We start from the raw sequence: 25,057 nt of genomic DNA on the forward strand, positions 1-25,057 counted from the left end.
TTCATGGCAGACCACAGAAAGAGACCAAAGGCACCGGTGACTGTGGCATTTGCTGGGTAGGAGTGGGGGTCCCTGAGTCCCTCTGCTTCAGTGGCTGATGGAGGATGGGGAAGGACACACCCTCCCACGGCTGCCGCCACTGTTGCTCCTGCAACATCCTCAGTTTAGTCAGCCAGCCCTGCTGATGGGTGTACCCTCTATTTGGTTACATGGAAAGTGCACAAGGAGTCTGTGCCTCAGGTGACAGGGGCTGTAGTGGTGCCACCCACACTGCAACCGCAGCAGCTTCACCAAGAAACTCCTCAGCAGCCACCACCACCCAGTGGGGGATTTTCAGCTGCGGCACCTGCTGTGCTACAGACCAGCAGCCTTTCCCCTTCCCAGCTCACTGACAGGTTTGAATACAGGACAGTTGTTGAAAAATCAAATAATGCACCATGGACAAATACGGAAGATTTCAGCTAGAAAACCCAAACCATAAAAATAAATCCCCTCTGCTTGTGGTTAAATGTGAGGCACTACCAGCAACAGCATCCCCACAAGCCCATTCCTTGTGGCCTGTTCCCTGTACATGGGGGACAGAAACAGAGCATCAGTCCCCTGAGGTTTTCCCACCAGTTCATTTTGCTGATTTGTCATGAAATAAAAGCTCCTGTTGATTTAAACACAGTAGAATCAAGACTGTGTCTTCTGTAGGCTGAAAGCAGCACAACCCTGAGAGCCACATATAGCTCTAAGCTGCCACACTTTAAATACTTTTCTATCCTGGTCCCATAGGTTAGAGGTTAAGCAGGTTCAGGCTAATCTTGCTTTGAGACCCAGCGGCACACACAAGGGCAGTGAGGCGCAGCCCTTTTCCCAGGCGTGCTCTCGTGCAGGCTGTAGTGAAGCCCATCCACACTAGATGGCCCCAGGAGAACGCAGAACTCCTTGGAAAGCACAACTGAAACCTGCTATTTTGGCTTAAAAGAGATCAATAAATTTGGTTACTCAAAATCCCTTCTCAGAATGGCTTAGTTTTTCAAGATGACTGAAAGGTACTCAGCATGTGTCTTATAGGGGAAGCCAGAGAACAGCACTGAACATTTGTATTTATACAAAAGAAATTGACTTCCTAGAGACTCTTGTCAGAGAAACCCCCCATGGACTGGCCACAGCTATGTGGCCACCAGGAAAATGATGCCATGCTTATGCTTCCATGCTGTAAGATCCTAGTTTGGGGAGCAGGCTTCATGCTCACCATGAGCAGAACACACCCTGCACAGGCTGCAGGCAGGGTTTGGGGGAGGATGGACTGTGAAATGGGGCACCATGGAAATTACAGCTGAAATCTGGCCCTTACTGTGGCTTTCTGCCTCAATAAAAGCCATTAAAATATAGGAGACAGAGACAGACCCTATGAAATTAAAAAAAAATTAAAAAGAAAAAAAATTGGCCTGGTTAATTACTTGCAAGGGCTTGGCAAAAGAAGTGATTTTGGCTCCATCTTCCTATTCCCAACCAAATAAACATGTCTGCCAGAATCCCCTCGGCTGGAGGAGAAATGCCAAGAGTGATCCTGGGGGTGGTTTTTAGCACTTGGACACGGACTGAGAACCACACTACATGTCTTCCTTAGGGCTGGGTCCCCAGCAGGATTTATTTCTGCGTCAAGGAAGATTACAGCTAATAGGATTTGCTTCTTGGAGGCTGTTGGCGTGTTTGGTGCAAACCCCTGCACAGTCCTTTCTTAAAGGAGAATATGGACCCTGTCTGTCATATTTTTCTTCTTCTTCTGGCCTTCCACAAGATAAACCCATCTGTTTCATCTTGCATCACAGGATGCTCTTGTTCTCAGGACAGCTTTGGAAGGTAAGAACACTGTTACCCTGTTGTAGCGCCAGTGAAGAGGCTCAGACAGCCCCAGCAGGAACTTGCTGATGATGTGAGCATGAAAACCAAACAGATTGATGCATGGAGTGCCACCTCTAATACTTGAATTGTGCTGTCTTGAGCATAGAATGAGATTTCTCTTATTTCCCTGAGATATGTAGCTACAAACATAGTCATTTTTATAACTTAATTGCATCCTTTATGGCAAAATTGGTGTAAACCCTAGGGATGGATGGATGGATGGATGGATGGATGGATGGCTTATGCATGCCCTATATACAACACCTTATAATTATTCAAGTGCTTATAGACCTGCATAGGGAACTGGTTTATTGGCCTCAAATGTAGTTTGTGACCTGGAAAATTTTCTGGTTTCCTCCCTAGGAGTTTGCTCTGCATGTCTGCACTGCTGAGGCAGATCCCTGCAAACATCCCTCAGGACATCCGGAAAATTAGAATAGAAAATTCTCACCTAACAGAATTGCCTCGTGGGTCTTTTGAGAACGTTAGTGCCTTGGAGTATCTGTGGCTCAATTTTAACAACATCACAGTGATGCACATCAAGAGCCTGGAATATCTGCCAGCTCTGAAGGAGCTGCGCTTGCAAGGGAACAAATTAAGTTCGGTGCCATGGACAGCATTTCAAGACACCCCGACTCTGAAGATCTTGGATCTGAAGCACAACCGGCTGGATGTCCTTCCAGAACACGCGCTCCGCTATCTGCCCAACCTGACCTACTTAGATCTATCCTCCAATCAGCTTACCATCATATCCAGGGATGTCTTCTACAACTGGCCCGTGTACCAGAGAAGCCAGAGCACGGAGGGGCCGCTGGAAGCTATTTCCAACGCCGTGCTGGCCCTCCATGACAACCCCTGGATTTGCGACTGCCGCCTGCGGGGATTTGTCCAGTTTATCAAGTCTGTGGGCCCACCTATTATTCTGATGAATTCCTATTTAACTTGCTCAGGCCCAAAATTCAGGACAGGGAAGTTTTTTCACGAAGTGGAGCTTAACAGCTGCACGAAACCCCTGACCTCAGCCCTCGACACCAACCTGACAGTCCCGGCAGGGTTAAACATCACCCTGACCTGCTTTGTGCAAGCCAGCCCTTCCCCAGCTGTCTGGTGGACCTATGCACTCAAACTTTTAAGGGCATTTAATGGTAAGCAAAGCTTTTCCTTCTTCTTCTTTTTTTTTAAATTAAAAATTTATGCTGTACTATTCTACTTACATACGTCTGCAGGCCATCACAGTCACCACAGCAACCCAGCCCCTTTAGAGCACCACAGTTACTGTGGTGGCTGTAATCCAAATGATCTCAATCATCCTGTGCACCTAAGCACATCTGACCAGCATAAGAAGAGTTGCTTCATGCAGGATATCAGTCAAAGATAAAAGGAGCATGGCCTCATTTTTATACTACTATCATACTTCTGGATTTTAAGAAGCAGCTCTTTCCTCATGATACATGATTGTAGGAGTTACTAATCTTTTATTAGTTGTACATATTTAATAAAAATGTAGTTATCTAAATATACATGTATATTTACAAAATATTATATGCATGTATATTTACTCAATATTATATATTACATAATTTACTATGTCATATACTACAAATACATGTGCACACATTCTGTGTAATTATACGTGCATGTTGATGTGTTTGTATGAGCCCACACCCATATACACAGACTTGTATATTCCTACATTATTCCCATGTATTCCCTTAAGAAATACTACACACACCACAAAACTGTGCAGCCCTGTTTCCTGTCTGTGTCTATTCATGTTCTGAATGAACTGAATCAGAAGTTGTTGTTTACCTAAAGTCTGGCTTATTTATATTCTTTAGGAAAGGTGTTGTAATATGAGACCTTTTCCTCTTCCTCCCAATCCATCCTCCCTCATGTTTATTTTTACTAAGAGCCTTCAATAGGACAAGCTGCTATTTCCATCAGGTGAAGTAAGACATACAGGCAGCCAGCACACAGGTTCTGTGTCCCTAATAAGCCAGCTAACTAAATAGGATAGCATTAGCCCTTAATCCTGGGCTGATATTTGCTTCAATTGCAGTGCTGTAGCAGCACTTGTGTGTCTTTCCACAAGCACATGCTGATTAATTACATACAGTTTCTTCTCAACCACAGCCACACACCTCTGTTTGTGCAGATGACAGGGTTTCACACTGTTCTTAAAACTGCATTTCACTTCCAGACCAACACTTTCTAGCATCATACACCTATTTTGGTCTGAGCTTCTTGAGACTGACAATTTAATCCTAACAGAAGATGGAGCATGTGTCCAAAATGTAGGTGTGCCTCCTCAGTGCCTCTCCTGGTTTGCCCTGACCTAAGAGTGCTGATAGCGATGGGCAGCTCGGCCTCTGCCCACAGCAGCTCCTCCAGCCGCTTGTACTGGGTCAGGAGTCGGACACCCCCCATGTCTCCTACACCTGGGTGCCCCAATGCGTTTATTGCTGTCAGCTCTGTGGGGTTTGGCACATTCCTGCGCCCCTCGTCCTTCGTCCCTGGGCGGGCGGGTCCCGTCCCACACCGGCCTTTGTGCCCAAGGGCGGGTGGCTCGCTGCTGACCCACTCAGCTCTGCCCGCAGTGTCCACGGAGCCCATCAGCGAGGACACCGTCCGCTCGGAGCTGCTGATCCCGGCCGCACGGCCAGCAGACGCCGGCAACTACACCTGCACAGCCGCAAACTTCTTGGGCAACACCTCGGTGGCCATCAACCTCCGCGTGGTGGCCCCGTGGGCGAGCACCACGCCCCGCGGCTGGGCCCCCATGGAGCCGGGCACTCACGTGGAGGTGCGCATCGCCAAGCAGACGGTCTACGGCATCACCCTGGAGTGGTTCGCGGCGGCCGCGGCGGCCGCGGAGCCGGGGGAGACCTGGTACACCCTCCTCGTGGGCCGCTACGACGCCGCCCAGAAGGACACCATCTACATCGGGCCCGGGGTCAACACGTACTCGGTGACCGACCTGCTGCCCGCCACCAAGTACGAGGTGTGCGTGGCCGTGCGCAACCAGGCTCCACGCAAGGGCCAGTGCGTGGTCTTCGTCACGGGCAGCGACGTCAGCCAGATGGAGCAGCGCGAGAAGCTCATCCACATCGTGGTCATCGTGTGCGCCATGGTGCTGGCCGTGCCGGCCGGCATGTACGCCTGCACGGCCGAGGCGCTGCCCGGCTGCCTGGCCCGCTGCCCCAGCGCCTGCCCGCGCCGCCGCCGCGGGAGCCCGGCGCAGGCCGCGGGCAGCAAGGAGAGCACGCTGGACAGCCTGCCCGCCGGCAGCGAGGACGGGCTCTGCCGCCCCGACGGCGGCGCACGGCGGCCTCCGGACCGCCCGGAGCCCGGCAAGGCCCGGCCGCCCCACAGGAACAGCGCCGACCTCTACTAGCCGGGCCCTGCCGCGCTGCGGCTCCTTCACACGCCGCCTCGGGCCGCAGCCGGCGCTGGCTTTATCGAAGGGCAGCGCCGGGCCGGCTCCGCGCTGCGAGGCCCGGGCGCGGCGGGCGCACCGCCACTGCTTGAGGCAGGCTTGGGGAGCCCTGGGAATGGAGGTGCCCGGGCAGCCCGGCCACAGGTGTGGGTGGAGCTGCGCCTCCGTAGCCCCGGGCTGTCCCTGCAGCACTGTCGTGGAGCAACGCACACTGACACGCCAAGAAAACCAACGCTAACAAAAAACAACCCCCGAACCAACAGTAATGCTTGTGGCCAAAGGCCAGAAGTGTCCCCTCACTCACCCACACAGGTGCGTCTTTATTTCTGTGTGCCCGCAGCTCTGTCCAGTGCCAGGTGCCAGCTTCTCCTGTGTGCCAGCTCCTGGGAAAGGACAGGGGAGCTGGGCACGCCTGCCATCACAGCCCAGCAACAACAAACGGTGGGGAGGATTGGGTCAACATAATGAAGAGATTTTCAGAGGTGTTAGGTTTGGGGGTGGGTTTTGTTTTTCTTATTTCCTTTTTTTTTTCTTAATCCTCTTAAGGTTTACGCAGCCCTAAGAGATTCACAGCTTTGGTTGTGCCACAAACAGGAAAAGTGCAAGTGCTTGAACCTGGCTAGTGGGACAAGTGGACGGGGGCAGAGAATATAGTGAATGATGGGGTTGGGAGCTGAAGATGCAAGCCAGGCACATTCCCTAAATGCAGACAGGTGCCTGCCTATCCTGCTGCTTTGAAACCAAAGCTTGCCTCTTTGCTAGAGGCAGAAAAGCCCAAAGATGCTTGTAAAAGCAACTGCCTCCCGCTTGTGAAGCAGCTCACTGCTGTGATTCTCGGAGGTCTGAGGACATGTGACTTACAATTTTTCTTTTTTTGACCTCCTGCTTTCCAGCACAACCAAAGCATGTGGCCCATAGACCCACAGCACTTGTTATATGCGTTATAGATCGTCTCAAAAAGAAAAATCTAGAGTAGACACCCCAGATGTTGTGAGCTTCATGCTGTGGTAGCTTGGCTTTCTAATTGTATTTTGGTTTTTGGTTTGTGTTTTCCATGCTGTCTCTCCTCAGGCCCTATGATTCCTTCCCCAGCACCTCCTCCTGCTGTACCGTACTGCACAGCTTTTGAACAGAGCTTTGTTTTGTCATTGCTGACTCTCGTTGTTAATATTTCACAGGACTTCCTAGTCTTGTCAGTCTTTTAGTGTCAAAGCAATAAACACGACCGGTTTTCAGAACACACAGAGGTCCTCTGCTTCATCTCTGGCCTTTTACAGTTACAAATAGCAAAGAAACCTGGATTCCAAGGAGCTCTGGGGTTTGGCTGCAGGGATGGAGGAGGCCAGGCAGCTTCAGTACAAGTCACAGGGGTCTGGAGCAGTGAGCAAGGGGCAGCAGCAGTTGGCCAAGCAGGAAAACCTTGTCCTGGGAAAGCCACCCACAGACACAGCTAGTACAGAGCCAGCCATGAGCTGATGCTGGTTGAAGACCAGTGTGGGGCTGTGGGTGAGGGGGAGTAAATAATGAAACACCACCAGTAATGACCGGCCTTCTTCCACCCCAGTCAGCAGGGAGGGACAACAGCACACTGTAGAGACTGGAGAGAGCTGCTGAATCACTGAGGAAACAGCCAAGGAAAGAAAACACATCCCCTGACCATGTGGATTTGTTCATAACAAATTGCAGACCCTGGGCACTGGCACAGACTGAATGTGCTGCCTCCCTGCCCCTGGGACCATGCTGCAGTGCTCTGTACCACGGGAGCTCAGCCAGGGCTCTCTGGGACCCTGCCCATGGCCTTTGCCAATGGCATCCTGCTTCTCACCTCCCCTCCTTCCAGCCTGGTGTTGTCCAAAAACCACACAGCCCCTCTCCTGACTCACAGCCCACAGAAGGGTCCATTTGGTCATCCTAAAAAGTGGCCTGGCTGCCAGTGGCTGTCTGGTAATGTAACAGGTGAGCACAAGGCATCGTTGCCAGCAGAAGCACACCAAGCACAGAAGCACCTTTTGCAGATTTTTTAAAAATTTGTTTATTAAAAAAAACTCTTGAAGTTGAAATACAGAGTAACTGGGAAAGAGTCTCACAACATGGTAATCAAACATCTTTATTGCCTCTTAAATATAATCTCTAAGACTATAAGCCTGTAATTCCTGTTAAATCTGACTTAATTGAATGGTCTTTATAGGCTTTCCTCATTAGAGAATGAACACTGAGTACTGGCAATAACACAACACTGGGAAGACAGTGGAATGGGGAATAAATCAGGAACTTGGGGAAACATTGCAGAACCTGCGACACCCAGCCAGCAGAAGGCAGGTGCTTGCAGGAGTGGGGTCAGAGGCTGCATGTCCCCTCCCTCTGGCCTATTTATGGCCAGGGGACAAGGACAAGATGATTGGACTGGTGAGAACTTGGCCTCACATCACAGTGCCCCAGGAGGAGGGATAAGCAAGAAAACAGTAGAGAAAAGGAGAGATGTGACAGGAGAGGCTCTGGGAGCAGCGCTCCTGCCATGGCCCCCAGCTGGGACTCTCCTGGATCTCTTGGCTACAGCTGCTGGCTCAGCTCATGGGTGACATGAGCCATGAGCACTATGGCTTCTAGGCAGATTGAATTGAAGTTAAAAAAATACAAGATTTTCCTTGTAAGTGCATAATTTCATATTCAACCAGCTATCTCCTAAACTGATGAAGTCCTGGTGCAAAAAGGGGAATTATTTCAGCTGCTGGAGTGAGAGGAGATCCTGAGGGCCTTGGAGGTCCAGGAGGTCTGCTGGTTCAACTGAAATGACAGCTGGAGAACTCTCATGAACCCCTTGAATTAACACGGTGTGCTCCCCACCTTGATGTTCCTGGTACCATGACAGCACAGCTTCTCTGCAGGGCTGGGTCTCAGAGAGAGGGTGCAGGGTGCTGCTCCCCAGCCAGCTTGGTCAGTCGGTGCTGTCTTCTCCCCAGGGGATGGTAAACAGCCAGGCCCAGCTGAAAAACATCTCCTCAGAAACAAACCTCAGGGGGAGTCTGTGGGGAGATCCAGTGAAAAAAGTGCTTTGCTCTTGGTGCCTTTCTACTGTCACGTAACAGGAAAAAAACCCCTGTCAGCTGCCCTGCCAATCCCCTCCCATTAAATGTTGTTTAATTCACTCAAAAATACTGAGAAGAAAACTTGAATATTTTATGGAAACCTCATGTTGCACACACCAGTCCCTGCAACAAGCCAGGAGAGGTGATGAAATATATTCCTTGACACCTTCTGCTAGCAGTGTACGACACCACATGATCTTTCCAGACACTTCCCTGACCAACATATGCAACTTTGCAGCACTTATTTCTGTCTTCCACTTATCACTTGCCTCGCAGTTTTACCTTGTCTTCCCAGTGATTTTATTCATGTCCTTCTCCTGCTGGGCTCCTGCTCTTTTGGGGCGCAGTGTCAGAAGGAGGCAGTGCTGATTGAGTGCTGCTATTGAACTTCCATGCTCAAATCTTGCCCCTGCTGGTCCAGGGAAGGCTGAGGTGACCCTCCCATCTCTCCCCAGCAGGCAAGTCCAGGGCAGAAGCATCATGTCAATGTGCTCTGGCAAAACCCAGAGTAAGCTGCAGGAAAAGGAAGAACTTCTCCAAGCCTGCCCGCTTACCTTCTGGGAATGAAGGTACTCAGGCCAGGAGCACATCGCTCTGCCAGCTGCTGCAAAGCATATTGTGCACAGGACAGAGGAGTGCCACTGCTGTAGGAGACCTGCACCTCGACTCAGTGCTGCTGCCATAGCCAGGCCAACATCTTCAAAAGCGGGTCTGGGATTTGAATTGATGGATTTTCAGACACCTCAAACTCACCTGCCAGACCAGGTCAGAAGAAGCATCCATCAGGGCCTTGGCTGCAGAGCATCTTGTTTGAAAACCCAAGCTCGGGGTAGAAAACTCCAAACCAGGGGCAACCTGAGTCCCTGGTCACCTGGGGAGACTGTGGCTGGCACACTCAGCACTGTGGTCAGACACAGCTGCAAGGAGGGCCCGTGGGACACGGCTGAGGGAACAGCAGTCACGATGGTGCTTGCAGAAGGTGAGGGGTGGCTATGACAGCGAGAAGCTGCTCTGGTTCACAGGGTGCTGACAGACACAGGGAAGAGACAGCAAATAAAAACATCCATGCCCAGCCACAGTCTGCAGTCTCTGGGGCTGCTGAGAGCACCTAGATATGGGGCTCCCCGAAAGCTGCGTTCCTCTTCTCAAATCTCATTTTGAGCTCTGACACGAGGGCGTTGTGGGTGCTGCTGTGACCTTTCTTCTTTGGTGGCTTGATGACATGCTTGGGAGTGAGGGAGCCGGACACGGTTGGCACCCGCCACCCCGGGCCATCGCCTCGGGGAGCCAGGGCAGGGGGTGGCGGGGGCAGGGGGGCTGCCGGCGGCACGGGGACAACCTGGACGTTATTGTTGCTGTTCTCATTGTGCAGGCTCTTCACGTCCTCCTCAACCACAAACTTCTCTGCAGCGTTGCTGGGCCTCTTGAACTTCAGCCACTCCATCCTGACTGTCCGGGATGGCGGCACCTGTCTCTTTTTTATGATCCTTCTCACCGGCATGACTTTGTTGGACCGCTTGTTGCGCCAGAACATGGCAGTAGAGATCATGATAGTTATCAGCACCATTATGCCCATGACACCAGCTAGCACTCCTAAGGCTTTCATGGGGTTATCTTTAGTTTGCATCAAAAAGGCGGCCATAGGCCCTTTGTGAAGAGTCTGTAAAGGAGTACAAAGAAAACACATGACTTACTCCAGGGGACAGACAGTGACCCAGAAATTTCATTTGTCCAAAATATGTTACAAGTAGAGCTGATTGATGGAAGTTGTCTCTAAAAAAAAAGTATGAGAGTCACACAGCCAGTCCAGTCCAGGGGTGGAGAATTGAGATGGGGCTGGAGACTGGGTAAACATTATAGTACTGTGAGGTAGATGACTTCAACACAAAAGCTTACAGAAGTACTGCCACCAAATTAGGGGAAATTCCCACATGTCACCATAGTGTTTAACTTGCAAGAATGGAGCAAGAAAATAATTGGCTCAATTACTGAGCATGGCATTGTAAAGGATTAGGAGAAAGCTTCTGCTTATAAAATGTCAGTGTACAAATGAGTAGTTAGCAGATATGTGCTGCATTCTGTTTTCAAGTACTCTTTTACAGACATAACAAAACTCTTTGAGGTAGGGGAGATAAGTGGAGCTAAAGAGCTTTGTTTATAGAAAGAAAAGAAATCGGCAATGACATAAGCTACATATGGCATATTAAGGACAAATGAATGGCCAGTTCACTTTCCAGCTCAGCACACTGTGCGTCTTGGAGGTCCCCGTATAATTTTGCGGATTTTGCCCTGCGGGTGGAGCTTGGATCTTTTCACACTTTTCCAGTACATGATGGTGGAGATCACCATTGTAACAGAAATGGTGGAAAGGACGCCACTCATGCATATTCCATAAATTGTCCATGGACGCTTCTTGAGGCCTAAAATATAGGATTTTACCCTGGACTTGATCTGGAAATATCAAAAATAAGAGAAATGGTCAACCCTCATATGGTTATATTTGAAAGAGGCCAGTATCTATTATAAATACAGCTGGGGAACTAGGCTGAAATGTGCACAGGATAGAGAGCCTATAAAATAAAGGGAGCTAAGTGTTGAACTAGGCACAGGAGAGGAGGCAGTTGCAATGGTGTCGAATTGAATCCAGAAACAGTAAAAGAAGTTAGGAAGCACTTAAAAACACCTGGCTGATTGGGGAATAAAGGCTTAGAGGCATGGCACATAGATCACCCTTATTCAGGGCGTGGTAGCCTATCCTTGAACTGCATTTCCAAGAGAAGTTCATAGTGAATACAGGTTGGTTCTGAACAGACAGTGGTGGTATGTAAGGCCAGGAGAGCCTTCAGAAATGGCACATTCACATGCAGGTTTGGTCACTGAGAGCTGGTCATAAAGTGATGTGTGGTTGCAGAAAGACAGGGCTGTCCACTGTGTTCTAGTCCCCTGTCTTTGACCACATGAGGGAATCCTCACCCAAACTTTGCATGCCTAGTGAGCTGTGTTTTAGTTAGAGGGCTAAGCTCCCAGCTTTTGGCCAATGGGGAGAAAAGGACCCCTGTGGAGCAGTGTCACCATATGCTAAAATAGGTATCCAAGACAGTGTGTATAAGGAGAGCCTTGTCAGTAGCTTGGACTTGAACCTCTGACTTGCAGATCAGATGGATTTCCCTGTGTGACTGTAGTCTAGGATGGCCATCTCTTTGCCCTCCCCAGTCTGTGGGGGAAGATGACTAAGAGTATCCCAGAGTGTGCTTCAGAATACCTCTTGTCATTGATGTCACATCCATAAACTTGAGGCACATAAATCAGCTAATAAACACCTCCTTGTCTTAATTTCTGTTTTTTCACAACCTATCTCAAACACATTATCAAGCCTTCTCTTCTCCTACCCTGAATGTGTCCCATTGCCAACAAGAAAGTAGCAAAGAAATGCTAGTGAAACTCACAGACCATGTCACTGGGCAGGTAGGGACAAATTTTCATCATTTTGCTGTACAGAGAATTCTTCCAGTGCTTAATTAGGAGTGGACCTGAACTAGAAACTAAAAGCAAAGCCCCCATGACTTTGGTGGAGCTTAGATTCACATCAGCTTTGCTGTTCTGCATTACATAGATTTTTTTGTACTTAAATCCCATCAGATAGAAATTCTACCCTGGCTTACTTAACTTCATGTGAAAGTCAGATAAATTAAGTGTCAGATAAACCCTGCTAAGTAGTATGTGACCTGAGTCCACCTGTTACGAGTTTTGTCAAGATCTATTTTATAGGAAGGTGCTGATGGCTGAGAAGAATTTGACTAGGTATTTGAAAACCTTGAATAAATGAGATTAGACAGTACATGGGCAACATGTACTACAGCTGCAGAGGTAAGAACAGATAAAAAATTGTAGAGAGTGGAGAATTTTGACATTTGGCTTCATTTAGTTGCCTGGTCTCAGAAAATCTGACATCTGTTCAGAGCTTCCAGTGATGAAGAGATGATTAATACCAAAACTAAACCCATTAACAGCTAGCTGGTTCAGCCTCTATTTTAGTTACTTGACCTCTACGATACAAAGCTTTGCCTGGAATTAGCCTTGAACAACAACTGTTCTGCATAAAAACATCAGACATTTTGTAAGCACACAGTGGGAGAGTTTCTGTTTGTCATGGCCATGACACTGGCAGGATAAATAGAAAAAATAACTTGCAATACAGGCCAGGAATGTTGTAATCTTAGCCAGGCTGCAGAGAGACTTATGGGAAGCTTACATTTAAAACATCAAGTCCTTGTGTTGATTACCAGCAGTGCCATGTAGCCAGCTCATTTGTTGCCACTATTCATTGAATTGCTGGAGCTGCTGTTTTTTTCTAAAAGGCATGCTGCACTTTGAAGGATACTGGTTTTTCTGGTGCACATAAAATAAAAGCAGATACATGATTAAATGAAATATCTCTGTGGGCCAGGATGTGGAAGAAACACTCCTTAACAGTCACCAAGGGAGTTAAAATACCCAAATGCCACTGCTCACAGAAGACAATGCTCTGCTGGCTTTTTGGGGTTTTTTGGCTGTGGCAACTTCTCAAGAGCCTTTCCTAATGCATGGGTTGCAGTGAGCAGAGTACATGGGCCAAGTATCCAGAAGCTGGACCCAGAAGGAATGGGGTTGAGCTCTTCAATCACAAGAGCAGCTCAGGCTAACCAGCTATATTTAGGAGTCTAAGTAAATAGGCAAACCTGTTAAGAGCCCAAGCTATTGCAGATTATTTGTAGATGTGGCACTTAAGGGACATGGTTTTGTGATGGACTTGGCAGTGCTGGAGTAGGACTCGATTGTAAATGCTTGGTTCAATGATTGTGTTACAGACAACTTGGGCTGTGTTGACTTGAGCAAGTGGATCTGTACAATCTGTGCAATGAACCAGCTGCTTCTGAGGAGCCCACTTCCATACATTCAGTATTTCTGGGGTTTTGTTCTAGCCTGGTTGCAGGCAAGGACTGCCTGTTGGTGCCTAGGCACACTAGGTGTGCTCCCAAAACCTTGTGTGCTTGGAGCTATGTGAGGCACAGGCCATCCCACAGCATGTGGGGATGATCAGGAGATTTGCTTCAGAAGTGACTCCTGATCTGAGGTAGAACCCCCTGCAGAGATAGATCCCCTGCAGTGCTTATCCCAAAGCTCAGTGCTATCACTATATATGAAGGCTGTGTTTGCATCACTTTGCAATACACACACCAGCATGAAGCAAGGCTTCTCAAATCAAACCAATATTTTTTTCAAGTCCATGAAACTGTGGAAAGAAGAGGCTAACTGCTCTGCAAATGTGGCAAGGGCTGTTCAGTGCCAGCAACCACAGCTCCCATGGTTGCCCTTAGTATGAGAGAGAAGATCTCCATTTTACTTCAAAGATTTTTGTTGAACCTTTCAGTTAAGAGAATCTAAAACAGAGACTCACCAGCTATATTTAGAAGTCTAAATGAGTGGTCAAAGCTATTAAGAACTACAGATTATGCTGTCTAAATATGGACTTAAGCCTCAGTCTTTGAGGAGGTGTAAATAAACACCTCCTCTACATTTGCAGAACCTCGGTGGAGTCATCAAGAGGCCAAGGGATGCCCCCATCAGGCCAACTTTCAGGAACAGGAGTGGGAATCAGCCTTCTCTGAAAATATCAGGCAGGAACAGATTTCTGAATGAGACATATGGATGGAAAAAGACTGGCTTTTCCAGCATATGTTTTTTATTCTGTGAAAGGGTATTTTTTATTTATTGTGAAAGGATAGGATATTAACGGATGCCCCTCAATACCGATTTCCTTAAAATCAGACTCAGTTAAATTAAAAGGCCTTTGGATTCTTTTAGCACTGTATTATTCCAAGAGAAGGTCCTTTTGATGTGCAATACTGCTGAACTTAGCCACAAGGCATCCATCTCGAAGGGCACAGACTTGTGCTAATTGCAATGGTAAACGTTAATCAGAAAATATGCCTGTTTAATTACTTACTGTGATTAACACTGCAGGAAACCTCTAGAGGATGCATTCAAAAATATCCTCCTTATCCAAAATCAGTAATACATAAATGCCCACCAAACAGTGAAATAAGAGCCTTTGTACAGCAGGAGCACAGAGGGATGAAATGCACATTTGTATAAGAGCCTCAGAGAAAGAGAGAGAGTGTGTGTGTATGCAATATGCCTACACCAAGAGATTGTTTTCTTCACAGAGTGTTAGCAGAGAGTGTGCTGTCCCTGGGACGCAGGCAGTGACCAAGGGTTTTGGACACTAGCACTGCATCTCATGTACCTGCACACTGGAATCTGTTTCTGCAAAAAAGATGGGATGCTATGGGGTAAAAAATCCCCCAACTCAACCAACCCAAATCATTACAAGCCATGGAAGAAGTAATAGAGACACGTACAAAAGGTTATGGAGGGTGTGACACTAGATTAGTAGCCCAGATCCTGCTGAAGAAACCTACTCAAAGAAAGAAGATTCTGTTGCTATCTCAGACTCTCTGTTGGGACTTGGCATCAAGAAGAGCATGAGAAGAAGGAAAAGAACTGTGTGTGAGGAAGTTCATGTCATCACATGCTCTCTGCTTCCCCTTTAGACTTTATGAGGAGGGCTCTCCCTCATTTTGTGCCAAATATGTACCCCTGGAGGGGGACAAAAGGGAGCAGCCAGGGGACTTCATACAAGACACCATCTTTCATCAGGTACTGCTATTGCTTCAAGCACTAGAGGGAAATTCAGGAAACTCCTTATCCCAAAGTATCAGCTACTTTTGTTTTCCTTCCAGTTGTCCTTCTTCAGCTGGTTCAGGAACATGTTGTCCCCCAGCAGGGAGGTGTGGGACACCTTCCCTCTACTCACACCCATCAGCCCCACATGCTGACAGAGAGGTTTCCAGCTCACCCAGGAGGGAAGGGGAGGCTGGTGGCCATCAACAGGCACATGGCTGAGGACTGGGCTTGGGTCTGCCTGCTGCCATGCACTCCTGAAATGTGCAGCCTGTGAGGAGCCTGGAAGCAAGGCAGGGAGTGCAAGTACTCCCACTCTTGGCTGTGGGTAGCAATTCTTGTTTGTTGTATAAAAACCATGACAACTTAATTTCCATGAGAAATCCAAGTGTTAAACAGTGCATTTCCTTTGTATCTGTAAGAACAGCTAAATCTCTAGACTTACCACAGACACCCTGCATGCAGAGTGCCCCAGCTCCACATGGCAGAGCCTTGCAGCAGAAAGCCCAGCCCATGCTCACAAGGCTGGCTGGCCCCAAAAGGCAGCCCCATGCCAGGCACTGCCCTGCTAGGGGAGACCCAAGTCCCCTGGCAGTCCAGCAGGCTCTGAACTGTGTACACAAACTATCACATGAATGTGCCTCATATGGAGTATCAGTGGAATAAGAGGAGATGGAGTAAACAGAGAGAGATTATAACAGACCTAAGAAGCAGTGGGAGCATTGTGACCAAACAAAGAGAAGGCCAGCTGCTGTCTGTAGGATGAGATTTGCATCTTTGCCCAGTTTATGTGTGTGGTCCAGAGACTGTCAGGCTAATGATGTGCTTCTCATCTAGTTTAAAGCCCATTTCCTCCCTGCTGGTACCTAGTTAAAGGCATGGCAAGGAAGTGACAATAAATAAGAATTGTGCAAGCGCGTGCTGCACACCATAAATCGCTGTTTGTTCTTCACCTGACTTAAAAGCTGGACTAAGGGAAATCTCAACCTACATGTGCAAGACTGTTTTAGAGTCTTCTTGTTTCATCTGCCAATAATACTGCAATTATTGAACTCCCATCCAAAGTTCTATGTACTTTAAAGCATTTCTGTAAAGTTTTTTCTCACTTTTCCTATGTCACTTAGATTGATTTCTCTGATTTATTTCAATCTGACCTGAGCTGTTTTCCACTCACTTTTTGTAAGGGAAAAAGTTTTTTTTTCTTCTCCTGGATGCAAATAAAAAAGCAGAGCTTTAGCAGTTGTAAAGTTTAGCAGTGTAGTTTAGCAGTATAAAGTTTAGTAGTAAAGTTTAGCAGAACTTTACTCTCAGAAGTCTATAGGCCTTAACTCATATCTAACAACATCTAACAAAAAATTCATCTCCCAATTACATTATGCTCCTACCTTTGTACCTTTGCAATATTTCTGATCAAAATATCTTTCACATTTGTGGCTGTAGAATCCAACTTCACCACAAGGCTACAGAAATACTCTGCAAAACAGAGCTGGCAAGAAAGTCTCAGAAATGGAGCAAGCAATGTCTACTGTTTGGTGCCTTTCAGGGATTGCCTCCCATAAGGATTTTTCTAAAACATTTGCTTACCTCTTCTGTGATATCAATCTTCAGAACTGCTGTGGTACTGAAGGACGGGGAGCCTCGGTCTTTGGCCTGGACCACCAATGACCATATGCAGTCTTTGTTGTTTGTGATGTTGTGGATGATGTCCAGAGATCGGATGTAGGATTTCAGCTTGATCTCCCCAGTGCTTTGGTCTATGTCAAACACATTGGCTGGATCTGCTTGCATGATGGAATAATCCACAATGTTGTTGGGTTCTTCTGCATCTTGGTCTATGGCCTGGTAGGGGAAGTGTGAAAAACAAAGGTGTTAGTGTTTGTATCTTTGCCTGAGGACAAACATCTTCTGAGCATTCACTTCTGATATTATCTGTGCCATGACTGGGCTGCTTTCATTTCATCTTGGAAGCTAGGCTACATTTTCTAGTCAAAAACAGCAGGACTAGGCTCCTTTATTTATAAATCACTTCTATTTGAGATGAAATAAAATCAGTGGAAAAACTGAACTGTAACCTATCCGTAGAATGCAAATGATCCTCAGCTGGGAGCTTCTCACACAGTGTGGGGGGCAAATGTGAAGTGATAAAGAACAATGGGATTAGCTCCATGCCATAAACTATAGCTGCCTTAATTTTTGTGCTGTGATATTTTTTCTACTAACATTAGGTGTTGTGTGATCAGGCTTCACGATGTGCATTTAAATGTGTGTAACATAGGATGTTCTGCCTGGGAATTGTTATTGCATTTTTTCACCTTCTGTTCTGCACCGGATTATTGGATACGGTTCTTCGAAACGAAGGGAACTAAGTTGTGTGGTTGAACACAAAGGGGTGTCAGGAAGGTTGTGTGTTCAAAACCCTGTACTTTCATTCACTGATCTTGTTTGGGCTTCTTGTGATCACAGTATAATCCAGGACTGTTCCCCAGCTGATTGTTCAAATACTGTAGCAGGAATTTATATTCTGCCTATAGAATTTATTTCTCCTTCTCAGCAGTCAGTAAATACTATAATTCTACACTTTAATCCATTTGTTACATCCAAATGGATGTCCAAAATAAAGCTGCAAGAAAAGGCAACTTTCAGACATTCATCATGACCCCTGAGAGTAAACAGCAGAGCCAGGGCTTTTCCAAAGCACTCTGCTTTGTGACACACGGTGCCATCTCTCACCTCTATCTTCACCGGTGACCCAATGATCATTGTCTTCTCCTGGATGTTTTCATTGAACTCTGGAGAGTGGTCATTGACATCTAGCACGGTGATAAACACTTCAGCCAAGCTGTATTTCCCATCTGTGTCCTCTGCTTTCACATAGAAATTGTACTTTGAGTTCACTTCAGCATCTAGCACAGCCCAGGGCTGGGTGTAAATTATACCTGTTGATGGGTGGATTAGAAACCTGGAAAAGAAGCAAGAAAAGACTTTTGGTCACTTAATGTGTGTTTAGATCCCACCTTTGCTCCAAGCTGTAAAGACTGAAATGCTGTGCCCAGACACTGTTACTCTTCACCTAATTCTTCTCCGGGTGATGATTCCAAATCTTTCACTCTACCTGGTTTTTGTCTAGTTCCTTTAGGTTTGAAAACCAGAGAACTATCAGTGTCTCATAGTTTTCTCTATCTTGTGCCATTTTAGCTGCATTTTCCATTAAAAGTCTTTGTCCTCAGTAAATGCTCAGTGTGATGGCCTCCTCCCAGAGTGATTTTCTTGCATTAAAAGGAAAAACATTAAGCCTATTTTTTTACTTTTTTTTTTTTTTAGTTTAAAAGTACAGCATAATAGATTATGTCCTGCATAAATTGAGATTGATTTATGTCACCAAAATATCTAAAAGAAGTGTGAGGCATATCATATTTAAGGTCTTCACTTCTCAGAATGGGTTGGAAAAAAATCTGCTCTTAAATCTCCCAAACTACAGGGCAAATTATCTTTTCCAAAAATAACCATTTTTCCATAGACTGACACCGGGATGGAGTGGGTGTTCAGATTTATCTGTTGCATGTTCAGTTTTACACATTTGTAATTACAGAGACACTGTCAAAAGTGTCAGCCCAAAGTTTGGATTTATAGAGAAGATACCAAAAAAGTGTCTTTTTAAAATGGACTGCCACTGTAGGCTCCAAGCAGTAGTGCTTTTAACAGATGGAAGTTTTTCTATTTCCTCTGATCAATGTACAGGGTAGCAAAATATTTTCTGTATTCCAACTGTGAATGCAATTGCGAGTGATTATAAAAGGGGCATTTAGCAATCTAGAATCTTCAATTGTTCTCATAACCCTGTTAAATACAAATACAAGCTTTGATGAAATCCAAGAAGTGGGAATAGCTGTGTAGGAGACAGTGCCTGTGCTGCCTCCTCAGCACCCAGCCCAGCTTAATCATGCAGACAGGACTCTCATCATTCCCATTTTAGGGGAAGAATAGAAGTGCTCCCACTGGCAGCTTGGATTACCAAAGTAGGATTGCCATCAGATTGGTTTCATCTTCAACAGTTAACACTATTTCTCTTACTCCAGTACAACTCATCTTTCTGTCTTTTTGCCCACGCAACTGCACACCCACTGATGTAATATCCAAGACAGAAACATTGTGCCTCTGGCTGAAATTCTCCTGTCTGCATCAAACTGTGTGTTCAGCACATCTAGAGGCGCCAGGGCTAGAAAATCAATCCAGCCTTGCAGAGTGATGCCATTCTGGCAGGAGGAAAACAAACAAAAATACTTAAGAAGGAAAAGTCCACATCGTAATTTCTTCATTCAACAGCATAAGAACAGTGAATCTGAGCAGCCCCATAATGCCAATCAGAATAAAGTTGTGCTTACATTTTTTTCCCCCTAAATCCTTTGTCAACAACCTTCTCAAGCTTCTTTCCACCAGCTGCTACATTCTAAACCTAAGAGGTCTGCCTGCATGACATGACCTTTTCTTGCTTCTCTCTGTGCAGTTAGCAGCTAGCTTAAAGACTTAGTGAAGAGCTCAAAATAATCCATCGTGGAAATGCTCCCAAATGTGTATCCTTCTGGCTACAGAAGAGGTTCACCCTTAACATCTTGGATTTTGGACTTTGATTGTGCCTCCTAAATGGCTTTCACCTAAACAAGAAGAGTTCAGCTTTAGCTCCAGGTGGATAACGTACAGAGGAAAAAAGATTCTTGAGATGAGTGCCTGAAAAGCTCATTCATGTCCAGCATTCTGCTCTGCAGAATGCAGGCTCCAGCAGGAATATCTGTGACAGCCATGTCACTGATCCCAGCCATGTCTGGGAGCTGGGATGCACATGGTGTGAAGGAACCAGTGTTTCAAGATGTTCTACCCCAGCACTGTCCCCAAATACAGGGAGAGGGAGGCATTATTACCAAATCAAGTAAGCATCAGGTTCCCTTTTTCCTGATGCAGAACTATTATGTTTAGATGAAAGGCTTTTAACACCCAGTGCAGCTGACCTCCAAAGCTGAAGTGTATATCCTTGAATATCTTGTCTTACTTGATTTATCTTGACAATAGGTATTTGTAAAGCCATATGGAAAGGGAAGGGGAAAAAACCCAAGAAATCATTTTTCTGTAGAACTGACTTTTCACAACTAGACCAAAACCTCTCTTTCTCTTACAAGTGTTTTTGAAATGGTGATTGAACAAATCCTCTGTATTGATACTTTATCTGCCCTGTATCTTTTTGGGTGTTTGTGGGTAGAATTCCTTGCGTTCATGAAGTAGATGTTTAATGATCACAGTAGCTTCACAGTAATAGTTCACAGAATTCACAAAGAACATGGCATAAATGTCCTTGGAAATGAGCAGACCAAGAATGAGCTTGCTAGCTTTCTTTTAAAATTATTTTAGAACTCTGCTTAGAGCTTATGTAGTTTTATTTATTTACTTGTTACTTACAGATCTGCTCCTGTTCCATAGATAGAGTATTTGATTTCTCCCCAAAGTCCTGAATCTGGATCTGTAGCCTTAAGAAAAGGAAAAAAGAGAGTTTTACTTTACTAAAATGGAAAAAGAACATTCATTTTTCTTTTAACAACAGGCCCAAATGCTTTTCACTCTCTTTGCCATCACATTTTTAGTGTGAAACCGCATGAGCAAATATGCACCTAGAAAGTGCACAACCTAAACGTCCCTGCCAGCCCCAGCAACGCTGTCTCTGTGCCTGGGGGCTCTGGCACAGAGAGTGACACTAGATGGCCCCATCCATCCACAGTTACCTCCTCCTCCTTTGATAGAGATGGAGATAATCTCAATGACATGAACACACTGCCAGCTCTCAGACCTTCCTAATTATCAGTTAAACATTAATGAATATTCCCTAGACAAAATTATTTACTTTATATATTGTATTTTTAAGCTTCTGCTTGTTTAATTAAGTCAATTTATAGTAATGAATAACAAATGTTTCAATCTATACATTGTATTTCAGCTTTGTTTGTTTTTTAATCACTCTTGTGCCTGTGTGACTTTTAATAATGCAAATACTACTACCAGATGATATCTTTGTTTCATGCTCTTGTTGGCTTCCTTTCTTAGCTCAGGCTTAGGAAAGCTATTGATTTGGTAGCAGCTATTTCCATAAGCTCCTGCTTCTCTGACAGCTCTGAGGAGGTGTTATACCATTGTATCTGGCCATCAAAATTCGTGGTGGTGCTGGTTGATTCATTCATCTTCCTGTTCAAATATTTGAGAACTGGAACAACGTCTTTGATTCCTGCATGATTAACACGACGGACCTGCAGCCGTACTGCAGGTATGAGCAGTCAGATTGGCATGAGCTCTTACCCCATGATTTTGACCACATGATTTTGACCACAGCCTAGTTTAGTACTGTGTAACTTCACTTAAAACATCTGCATACCTGGGACTTTTTCCAGAATTGCCATTCTGAGTACTTGAAACATCTTAGTTTTTCACATATAGTTGTGAATCTGGGTCAAGTACTGAGTTGACAGCACATGACTAAATTTTACATGGGCTCCTTCAGCTATACGTTCCTGTGCACTTTAGCTCAGAAGTTTTATTGCTTCTGCAAACATTTTTTAAATCACTTTTTTTTGCTGTCCACATCCTAGATTTCTTTTATTCCTCTTACCTCAAAGATAGTTATGTTTAAGAGTCTCTAATAGATTTCCTATTAGTTTCATGCAATAACCTTTTCTCTGTTGTTTATATTTCAGTTCTTTGATTCTTCCATTGCTAAAATTTGCCTTCAGCACTTTATTATTCTGATTATTTAATCATCTTTCTTACGTGTTGCCAGCTTCTGCTGGAGATCTCTGGCAACCTGCCTCCACCATCCTTACCTGTGTGGCCTCTGCAAGGTGACTTGCATCCCCCACCAAGGCCCAGGTGGCCAGAAGCTTTCTTGGCTTTGTGACATGAGAGCTGTTTCCAGTCTCAGCAGTTGCATTAGAGAGGCAGCTGGAAATGCTCCTCCAGCACTCAGGGCCCAGGTAACAACCCTGACTTTCTTTGTATGAAAATGCAAGATACTGGAAAATTTATAGGCATATTTTTCCCACTGTGAGAAGATGCATACATAGGGATTTTTTTTTTTTTCCAGTCCTAAGCAATTTAATTTTATAATCTTGCCCTCATTAACTGTTTAATTATTCCTTTAGCAGCCAGGCTCCTCCCAAGAGGAGGAGACTGATACCTACTAAGCAGCCATCATGCTTTCTTTTTACTCATACTTAAGCAAGCAAATCCATTAAATCCAATTCCACTTAGCCATAACTGAATCTTCCCACTGGACACTGATTTGGCTGAGGCTTTCTTAATACTCAAAGGCCATGTGATCTGTCTTAAAAGCAGATGGCCCTTGTTGTTCTAAATAATGCTTGTCTAAAACTTTATTTTTTCCCTAAGTAGGTTTTTTTTTTTCAGTTGATTCTGGAAAGGAATTGGAGTTTGGTCCAGAAATCAAATGTTGAGTAAGATTTGCTATTTGCCCTGTCCACTATTTTTAAGGTACTTTAACTGTTTCCACAGACACCCAGAAAAAAGAACATTTCTTTGGAGGTGAATGAAACTTACTGTAACAGCAACTACATTGGAGCCCCCTGGGGAGTTCTCAGGGATCCTGGCAATGTAGTAGTCAGAGGAGAACTTGGGGACATTGTCATTGGTGTCCAGCAAGCGAATCACCACGTCAGCCGTCGAGCTGAACTTCTCTGGTGTGTTCACCTCTATTGCAAGAAGCTAAGAAGAGGAAAAACCAGAAATCACTACAAAGCATCTATTAGTTCTCTTAAAGGAGCTTCCTCCACCACCCATGGCACACTGGTGCATTTTAGGCTGCTTGGAGCAGACAGCTCAGAACCAGGGAGATGATGAGCCAGGTCAGCATGCAGCCTCAGCTTGTTTGTATGTGCTTGCTTGAGATGGGCAGTCAAGCTGTGGGGAGAGGCCTTCAAACCTGTGTATTCATATTAGACTTCATGTGACAGATGTGACTAGTCATAACTAACCAACACACATCCAAAAACCATTACAGAAGTTGTCAGTCATCCCTGGGAAGCTCCTAGAACTTTGGGAAACAGAAACACTGAATTATTTTGAATAACCACATAAACTTACTTGTGATCTTTTGTAGAGGAAGCTCTTCATCAAGAAAGAAGTCAGGAACAATAAACTGCACCAAACAGTGAAAAAACCCAGTTGTTTTGAAGCAGCATTGCTCCCACCCCAAATGCTGGATGGTCAGGCATGTACAGCAGAATCCCATTCCCCAAAGATTGTGAGGACTTCTACTACCAACTTCATGGCACTTCTACCCTCATTGCCTCATGCTGATTAGGACTTTATCAGATCAAATGAGGGTTTTTGAATTGCTTCACTATCTCTGAGGAGAACAGAGCACTCTGACATCACTCATTTTATGACTGCTCATCTGAAAGGACAGGCAATCACATAGAGTACACTGAGTATTTACTGTATCTATCTGCTCCTTACTGAGCAAAATCTGCTGGATTTGGGGAGCATCAGTAGGATGGCTCAACTGGTAGAGCAGCAAGCTCAGGTGGTCCGTGGTGGTTCTGTAAGCAAGAAAGAGAAGTTTGAACAATGGGTACTGAGAGCCACTGGGACCTTCACAGGGTCTGTCCTGGGTGTCTGCATCACACAGGATCAGCCCTAGGCCATCAGACTTGGGCTCTGTGGGGGCTGAGCCCAAATGGCTAACACCAAAAACAATGGTCTAATGTTTGTTTTTCATGCTTGGGCTTTGTTTTTCATGCTTGGGCAGAGACATAGTTAAGACAAACCAGGAGGGCTCTAAGAAGACAGCACACCACTAATAGGCTACTGAGCAGGACATGAACTGAGATCTAAGAGGCTCAGCTGAGAAATCTGGCTGCAGGGGTTTTAATTGCTAGGAGACGTGTCCCAGGAGCTCCCACAAAGAGGGAGTGCCTAAGGGAGCTTTGGCAGGAGCAGCAGGGCTGGCACAGCATCCCCTGCTCCCCTGGTGCTGTGGGAGCTCATCCTTCCCTGGACAGGGCCTGCAGGGCAGGCGAGTGATGCTCCCCAGCAGTGGCACCCCCGACTGCCTGGGGACCCGCTGGGCTCAAGGCTCTGCTCTGCCAGATTTGGACAATTTGTATCACCTCGAGGTGAAAGCAGAGGGGGGAGGTGTTCAAGTAGACAGGGAAAAGGCAATCTCAGTGTCACCTCCTAGAGCTGTGCCTGCTGTGTGGACATTTATAATGCTTGGAAATAAAGAGAAGAAATGAATCTCGAAGGATTGCTTGCAATTACTGCAGGACACTGCTGCTGCAAAAGGGGAGCCTGGTCACTCCATTGCTGTGCTAACTTTTGTGTTTGGGAGTCTCAGGTGGTTTTACAGCAAAAGAAATTTTTGAAGGAACAGCCATGCAGACATCAGCAAAAACCTCCTCATGAGAAATCTCAGCTCCTAAAGCAGTACAGAGGTAAAATCTTAGTGCTGATTGTGCACATGGAGCTATTAGTAAATGATAACATCTGCAGTTAAATCATCTTTGCTGCTGCAATCGCCCATCTTAGTACACCTTATGAAAGCTCAGTATTTTTTCTTTGTTTTCTACACTCATTTTTTATTCCCTCTCCTTTAAGCAGCCATGGTCCTGCTATGTCAACATGCTGACAACATCTTCCTTCAGGGAGGAAATGTCAGCTTACTTGCCTACAGTGTCTTATGCAGACCTGTATTGTTTGTTTCATGCAGAGAGAAAAAAAATAGTGTAAAACTATTATTTCACAGGACTACATATCAACAATTCATACTTGGGTGTCAGAAGAGCAAACTGACATGCAGTCTTAAAAGTGGTAGGTAAATTTATAAAATAGAGTTTGATTTTGGCAGCTGAAGACAATTTCAGCCTCA

General features: G+C 45.8%; 2 protein-coding genes across 3 annotated transcripts in view; one reads left to right on the top strand and one right to left on the bottom strand.

The window, feature by feature from the left end:
- The first annotated feature begins 1,674 nt into the window (after positions 1-1,674).
- LRIT2 (leucine rich repeat, Ig-like and transmembrane domains 2) lies at positions 1,675-5,287 on the top strand. Its single transcript, XM_059850765.1, has 3 exons — positions 1,675-1,851; positions 2,257-3,038; positions 4,491-5,287. The coding sequence occupies exons 1-3, from the start codon at positions 1,742-1,744 to the stop codon at positions 5,285-5,287; spliced, it is 1,689 nt and encodes a 562-aa protein (XP_059706748.1). The 5' UTR covers positions 1,675-1,741.
- A 2,049-nt stretch (positions 5,288-7,336) lies between these two features.
- CDHR1 (cadherin related family member 1) overlaps positions 7,337-25,057 on the bottom strand; it is a 55,505-nt gene continuing 37,784 nt past the window's right edge. For both annotated transcript variants that reach the window (XM_059851232.1, XM_059851231.1), the window contains exons 13-17: positions 22,729-22,893; positions 20,587-20,654; positions 17,869-18,097; positions 16,723-16,977; positions 7,337-10,075 (exon numbers count right to left, since the gene is read on the bottom strand). In XM_059851232.1, coding sequence (XP_059707215.1) covers positions 9,524-10,075; positions 16,723-16,977; positions 17,869-18,097; positions 20,587-20,654; positions 22,729-22,893 — 1,269 coding nt within the window. In that variant the 3' untranslated portion in view covers positions 7,337-9,523. The remainder of the gene's footprint in view (positions 10,076-16,722; positions 16,978-17,868; positions 18,098-20,586; positions 20,655-22,728; positions 22,894-25,057) is intronic.

Source organism: Haemorhous mexicanus, chromosome 7, assembly GCF_027477595.1.
Source record: "Haemorhous mexicanus isolate bHaeMex1 chromosome 7, bHaeMex1.pri, whole genome shotgun sequence".
In the NCBI taxonomy this organism is placed as follows: domain Eukaryota; kingdom Metazoa; phylum Chordata; class Aves; order Passeriformes; family Fringillidae; genus Haemorhous; species Haemorhous mexicanus.